Consider the following 8,322-nt stretch of genomic DNA (forward strand, 5'->3'; position numbering starts at 1 on the left):
TTTTTAAAATAGATACAAAAAAGAACACAAGTTCAAGAACAGAGTTAATAAGCTAATTTTATGTTATAAAAACTCGTGATATTAATTGTTAGCATTTGCTTTATTTCTAACACAGCATAAATAATATTTACAATATGTTGAAATGATATTCACTATATAAAATCCTAACGTGACAATGCGATCATTATTTCACGTGCAAACCTAACTATAAATTGTTTTCATGATGTATAATTTAATTTGGTTTTAACCTTTTGTTGCATAAAAATAATCCTAAAAAAATTAACGCACTTCTGAAAGCTTCATTTACTTTTTGGGCTTCCACATTTTTTCATGCAGGTCATACAAATCCATGTCGGTTCTTCTGTGGTCGTCGCCATTGTTGTCGGTTTCGGCGTAGTCGTTGTGGGCATAGGTTTTGTTGGTTTACAGAAATAGTGGTAAGGCCATACCTCAGGCTCGTCGTAAATTGGAGCATATCCTTCATCCCAGTAAATATGAGATGACACATCTGAACACAAGATATATTTATTTTAATAATATTAATACAAATAATTATTATGAAGATTATATTCAATTAACTTCACTAAACTAAATACAAGTAATGAATTTAATTTATAATCGAACGACTAAAGTCAAGCAATTATCATAAACCATATAAATAATCTTTAATATATTGTTAGTTACAGTACTAATGCTGTGTTGATTATATTTTGTTTTTAAACGTAAGGCTATCCAGTGACGTTTATGTGCGTAAATTAAGTTGCGTAAATAAAATACTAAATTTATGTTATATTATATGTACTATTTACCTCTGTCATACCTCCGATGACCACAGTATAGCGGACATATTTTGAAACAAAACCAGATTGGCTCGTTCTTTTCTGAAATTTTAATAAAAAGATTATAAACTGAAGATGAATTTAACCCATTAGTTAATGTTTTATTTAACGTGTCTTTTATTGAACCCATATTATACGTTGTCTGTAAAATTATGTTAGCTAAAAATACTAAAAAAAATTATATTAAAGGAAACATTGATCTAATTTTTATATTTAAAAACATATTTGTAACGGAATTTGATTCTTATTAATTACTTATGCTCCATGCTATTCAAAGCTGTCAATATTCAAACTAAACATATTAAATATATGTTATAGACAGGTCGTAAAAAAACTACTTGTTAGTCATATCTTCGTACAAACTTCTGTAAAGCATTTAACCATTTTTGGCCAAGATGTGTACACTAAAGTAGTACTTAAGTATAAGTTTAAGAACTGAAAAACTAAATATTCTTTTTTTGAAAACGTTTTTTATTGTCTAAAATTGTTACTAACCTCTAAATCTTAATATTTAAAAAGGTTTATAGATTAGGAATAACATTTAAAAATCACCTATTTTTACCTGCGAATAGAAAGAAAGCGTCGACCAAAGACGAACACAAACTTAAAACTGTAATACAAAATTTGAAGTCCATTCTGTGGGATTTATTTTCAAAGAACCGGGGAAATATTCTTGAGTTCCACCACCTTTCACTTCGCGACAGAGATAACTTTTCTAGAATACTTTCCTCGAACTTTATACTAACATTGAACTGCGTAGATTCACAACTTGTGTCTAGACTAGTGTTGCCAATGGAAATACTTTGTAGCCCGTAGATGAATTCTTCGTTTAGCTCTTTTAGATTTATAGATCCGTGGATTGTCTCACCCATACCCTCTTAAATAGTCTTAATGGTTCTTACGATTAGTCACTCTTTGTTTGGCGGCCTACCAAATAGATGCAGTTTAACGTGTCATGTGGAGAATCTCTCAGGTTAAGTCCCTATAGGCTAAATTAATACATCGTATATAATAAAATAAAAAGTTTAATTTAAAAAATGCGTGCGGTTAGTATCTTGATAATATTATTTTGTATATACAGACAATTAATCATTTCCAAATCGATACGGATTTAGTGTAACGAAGCGTATTTTTTTTCGCTAGCATTTTTTTTAAATATAAGCTGTTGCAATTATTAATCATCATCATAGTTTTAACCGCAGGACTTTCACTGCCGGACATAAGTCTGCCTCCACAAATTTCTGATAAGACCTCTATAAAACGGCCTACATCCAGCGTCTTCCGACAACTTGTGCTTGATACTGCGTTTGTTGATCCGTGTTCTGGAACAGATACCAGAACCTTAGAGCCCCGACAGCCACATGTTTTGCACACTATGTCACCCACTGCCACTTCAACTCGGCAATTTATTTATTGTTTCCTGATTCGTAGAGAAATGACGAGCATAGCCCTCCACATGGTTCGTTGAACGACTGAGAGCTTGCGAATCAGTTGTCGTAATATGGAATATAAAATTAAAATTCTATAACCTGTATAGGTTATAGAATTTCACCTATATATTTCGTGAGATAAATATACAAGTATATATAAATATATGTATACATATATATATATATATATGCATATATATATGTACTTGTTTTTATATATATATATTTGTATGTATTAAAGAATGTGTTTGTCTTCTGTCTGTACTCGATAGATTCAAAAATCATATCCAATCGCCGTGAAAATTTGTTTTTTTTTTCGCCGTGAAATTATTAAGTAATTATTCCCCGGAAAGTGAATGAAAAATTGTTTTTAATCATTTTATGTTTGAGGTATCAAAATTACCTTTTGATCAGATTTTTAATTTGATGCATAACACAAAAACGCGTAACGGCTACACCTTTTATAATAAATAATTAAATAAACGACCCAGTATTAGCTGTAATAATACTAAAAAAACATTGTTATTCAATAAAAAATACAAAGGCAATGATAGTGGTTTGTCATATCGAATACAGGATCACATTAAGCGGGCTCTTAGAGCTTCGGTATATTACCACTTGATCCCAGCTCACAATGGGCAGGCGGCGAACACGTAATTGAATTACGAAAAAAATTGGTATTGTTTTTGTAATAACCGGTACGTTCCTAAGTTTTTTTATTATTTTGTCTACGAACTGGGGATTAAATAATTGAGAATACTTTTAACCATACATATGTATATAGTCGATATATATGTTAATGGGGTTTATGTGCATACGAAAGTTAATAAATATAAAATGTATAGAAATGTACATATAGGTAGCACAACATAAAGATAAGCTAGCCACATCTTTCTCTAGGCTTCATACAACTAGTAATACTTTTATGGTCAACTATCATACGAGGGTCAAACTGAAAGTTCTTAGAAAATCAAAAACTAAGCATTCTAGCAAGTTATTAGTTTTATTATAACTTTTCAAAATAGCGTCCATTTACTTCAATACATCGCTGCATTCGATGGAACCATTGAGAAAAGCACCTTGCCCACTCGGCCTTAGGGGTCTCTTCGACGGCGTTTTGAAACGCAGCCACTGCTTCTTCGGCGTCCATAAAATGTTTTCCTCGAAGTTTTTCTTTTATTTTCGGGAATAAATAAAAATCGCAGGGTGCGAGGTCGGGGTTATACGGCGGGTGACCCAGTAATTCCACGTCTGAGGTCGCCAAATAGTCGATCGTTTGCCTGGCGGTGTGCGACGAGGCATTGTCGTGATGAAGGAGGATCCTGCTGCGAGGTCGTTTCTCTCGAACTTTTTCCAAGACAAGTGGCAAACAGTTGTTAGTGTACCACTCTGCATTAACCGTTTTCTGATTCTCTAAGACAACTGTCGCGTAATGACCTGTCTTTCCGAAGAACGAGGGCACCATCTTTTTTCCAACACTTCGACCTCTCTTCACTTTAGTTGGCAACTCTTCGGAAGGAAACACCCACTGAGCAGACTGTCTTTTGGTTTCCGGATCATAACAGTAAATCCAGCTTTCGTCACCCGTTAGTATGTCGAACACAGCGTTTAAGTCACCTCCGTTAAATTTTTGGATCATTTCTCGGCACCAATCAACACGGCGGAGTTTTTGAGCCTCGGTCAAATTATGCGGTATCCAGCGGGCACAAAGCTTCCTGACCGCTAAATGTTCATGGAGGATTTTGTGCACTTGACTCATACCTATGCCTAGACTTGTCCGAATCTGCTGATAGGTCACTCTTTTGTCAGTCTCTATCATACGCCGCACAACACTGATATTGTCTTCAGTCGTCGCTGTAGAAGGCCGTCCCTCACGCAAATCATCGGTGAGATTAGTTCGACCACGTTTGAATTCATTAAACCAGTTGTAAACTGTGGCACGAGATGGGGCTTCATCGTGAAAAGCCAATCGAAGTCTATCATAACTTTCTTGTTGACTTATATGACATCGAAAGTCATAAAAAATCATTGCACGTAAATTTTCTCGGCTTAAATTCATTCTGACGTGCACAGACAATTTTCAATTTGCCGCCAAATCGTAAAACAAATGACAAATGAATGAAATGTATACTCAATATTATTGGTAAAGAGTTCTATTTTCAAAATTTAAACTTATTTTTTTAAAATAATGCTTTGAAGTTGCCAGTTCTAAAAACTTTCAGTTTGGCCCTCGTAATCATCATTATGTCATCCGATCAACGCCCACTGTAGGGGAATCCCATACTACCAGTCCACGATCAGAAAATTAATAAAGGGTTAGGAAAGACCAAAATAATGAAAAAATATTTAAGAATAGATAAGAAGTACAAAAGATAAATAATAATAAGTTACTCGTACAATATATTAAAACTAGGAAACAATAATGTGATTAATAATTTGTGATACTTTGGGAATGGAGAAGAAGGATGAAAGGAGATGATTGAATGACAATAATGCTTATGGAGAAAAAAAAATTATGATGGATACAAGAAAGAAAGCACATGAAAGATATTGTTAAGGAAGAAAGAAGACAAATGTTAATATAAAATATATCAGAAAAACTTGAAACCCGGTATTATAACGTTCTAACGAACTAGGTGTAACGAACGAACGTAAAAAAGGCCACTGGAAGGCATAGACCTCGCAAGAAAAGCAACAATGATCGTCGGTCGGTGGAAAGCTTACGCATGCCTTAACTACCAGCTTGTGTTCGCAATTCGAGAATCTTTTGGTCAGTTGACCGATACGATATTATAATGTACTCCCTTGTAAAGTCTTTCAATTATTATGCAATAAATTTAAGATATTAATTAAACAAAAATATAAAAACTGCTATGTTTTTAGATCGTTAACGCAGATGCGTGAAGTGATTGATCACAAAGAGCACTTGATGAAGTGGAGATGAGGGCCTCTGATCGGGCTGTCACTTGATTCGTGATTAAAATTCAGATTCGCGGATGTTCAAAAGGTCATGGACTTCGGCTTATCGGTTTTATACATCGGATGATAATAAGGCTTGTATACACGAAACTTACAACGAATCTTCTGAAAGTAAATTTAGTACCTTTATATAATTTAAAGAAACCGTTATTTTAAGTTTCGCTTCAAAATAAATGTAGCTTTTCTCATTTCATTGCAAAAGCGGTCATATTAATTTTGTTTACGCCATGGTCGAAGTGTACAAAGACCTATAGTTACGTAATATACAGGTACAGTATCAAAGAGGATTAATTAAGTTCAACTAAGTACTTTACCACAAAGGACCGACGAACTAAAATAGGCGATGCGACACAAACTTCGTAAATACGAAATTAATATGCGCTATTAGAATATACACATATGCAAGCTTGTCAATGGTTTTAAGTAAACAATAAACAAGTTATCTTAATTATTCTATTGTTCAACAGATTGAAACCATTCGCCCACGTCGCTTGAGCGTCTATATTTTGCATATTTCACATAACTTTTGCTTATATTTATGTCCTAAGAGTAATTTCATTATTTACATTGAAATTAAAAACCAAATCAAGTACAACCATGATAAATTTAATGTCCTTACTAATGGAGACTGTCTCTTTTTGAAGTCCCATTCTATATTACCTGTGACGGTAATCTTAAACATTTATTAACATTATTAAAACTTTTTAAGATCATTCGACTTTTGTACTTTTGAGATGAAAAAGTTACTCCAATATTTAAGAAATATCGAATAAACAAATTTCTGCGAAAAATAATTATAAGTAAAATGATGGATGGTAATGTAATTTATTTAAATATTTATTTTATTAATGTCTATCCTTACAGGCTATAGATATGACCTTATAGCTATATATTACGAGAATTAATTAACCACAATACAATACGAAAAACAAATTTTCTAATTTAACATAACTTCAGAGTGATTACTTTATTGAATGATTAAATATCATCAACATGTCAATCGATAGATGTTCACTGCAAGGCATAGGTTTCCCTCAAAGATAGCTACGATGTCCGAGCTTGCGACTTCCACCTATTGGGATCTTTCTCACGCAATGTCTCCTAGCGTGGTTCAATGTGAAACAAATGAAAAAATTTTTGATTCGTTTACCTCAACCGATGCTATTGTTAAACTGAAATATAAATTTGCATTACCCAAGTTATCAAAAGCCCTAATATAATTTCTGAAAATTTTCCAATCTGCGAAATTTCCAGAAATTACATTTATACATGTGAGCGTTTGACAAGGTTATTATTATTTATATATCTATTAAATCAGAGGAACAAGTATAAGGAAACTTATGAAAAAGAGATGAGTGAAATCTTTATTTCTCAACAATGCAGGAGTCATGGAAATAGTAATTCATTTTTAATTGTAGTACTGATATAACTTATTATTCTTTGGGAAACGAATATATGTAAAACCCACACAAATAGGGTTAACAAGTTTTACGAAATACGTCTACTACGTAATGACTAATAAATTCATAGTGATTCTTTTTTATGTGGTAGACGTGTCGAAAGGTATACCAACAAAATATCACTATTACTTGCTTAAGCATTAAAGACTTTTCTGTCTGATCTCGAAAAGGTTACCAAAGCAATATTGGGAGGATCATTAATGATTTGGTTACCTAGGAGGAAAAGTCTGGTTTGTGAGAGGTGGCTTATATAAACGCCTACGCGAGTCATCAGTCCAGAGTACCGTAAATGGACTCTCTCTACAAAGCGTCAGATCTGGCCCCTGCACTGTAAATCCATGGAATGCTGAGAAGTTACGTCTAGGATAGATTTTGGATCAGTAATAATTTCATCACTATATACAAACCTAATTATGACCTAACTATTCCGGGGTAAAAATAATGTTGAAGCAAATAACAATTAGGTTATTCTTGGTCACGAGAGAAAAAATATTGGATTGGCTATATTCCTAAAATAAATGGCTAAGCTCGTAACTTCCGCAAGCAATTCCGCAACATGTCTAAGTTTTCGTTATTGGTCGTTGAATCTCGACGTTCTTTTAATGTTGTGTTCACCCGTGTAAACTATTTCATCTCGATGAATGTACGTATGTATCACAATCTTTTCAGACATTTTTCTTCTACAATTCTTTTTTTTCTTCAAAATTTTGTGTTTCAAGTAATTTATTTTACATAAGGACTAAAATTAGTTATTGACCATTATCACTATTATTACTAAAAAGAAAATAAAGACAACTAAAGAATAATTTAAATTTCGAATATCATATTTCTTTACTGTATGAATAGTTTTTTTATGATTTTACGGCTGCAATAGGAATGCATAGTATAGAATAGGTATGCATTTAATGTTCACGTCAAAAATATAACTAATTTTAATTTTCAAATGTGTCATTCCATTATTAGAAGAACATATTGTTTATTATAATTAAATAGCTTTAGATATGCAAGTATTAATAGTGAGATTCATATTAGCAAGTTGAAAACACAAATTATGTTTTGGTGATAAAATTTAAAATGTTAAAATTACAAAGCTGAACTAAATAATGTAGGAAAGAGATAATCTAAAATTATGCGCTACATTCTTTTCGTGATAATTTTAATTAAAATGTTTTTCGCTGTAGACAGTGTAACTGCACAGGGATAGCAAGTGCAATGGGTTTTCTTACGTAATTAATTTAAACATAGCTGAGTAAATGAAGCGCATATATTCGCTCGTCTTAATTAGGTTTTCCGAACAAGGATATATTGCTCAAGCGTACTCGGTCAATATAAATTACTATCGCGTTTGCACTGATTTTGCAGATATAATAAATACCCAGAAACATTTTTTTGTTATAATAAACGCAACTTTTTTGACAAAAATACTTGATGCAGCTACTCTTGAATAATGTAACATAGTTTTATCATCATCATCATATTGTTCACTACAAGGCTTTCCAAAGATCGTCACCATGATCGGTTTTGCGCAGCCTGTTTCTAGTGATTCCCTTCGACTTTGACTATATCATCGGTTTTTTGTTTTGAATATTCTTCCTTTATTTCGTTCGGTCTTTT

At 32.7% G+C, this 8,322-nt stretch overlaps 1 protein-coding gene across 1 annotated transcript; it reads right to left on the reverse strand.

The window, feature by feature from the left end:
* Positions 1–291: 291 nt before the first annotated feature.
* On the reverse strand, positions 292–1,600 carry LOC137918978 (uncharacterized). The gene is made up of 3 exons (XM_068761935.1): positions 1,402–1,600; positions 810–881; positions 292–508 (listed from the first exon to the last, which is right to left on the reverse strand). The coding sequence occupies exons 1-3, from the start codon at positions 1,472–1,474 to the stop codon at positions 300–302; spliced, it is 354 nt and encodes a 117-aa protein (XP_068618036.1). The 5' UTR covers positions 1,475–1,600; the 3' UTR covers positions 292–299.
* Positions 1,601–8,322: the final 6,722 nt, after the last annotated feature.

Source organism: Battus philenor, unplaced genomic scaffold (genome assembly GCF_028537555.1).
Source record: "Battus philenor isolate CCGP_79_NKW_IND1 unplaced genomic scaffold, ilBatPhil1.0.hap1 SCAF_15, whole genome shotgun sequence".
Lineage (NCBI taxonomy): Eukaryota > Metazoa > Arthropoda > Insecta > Lepidoptera > Papilionidae > Battus > Battus philenor.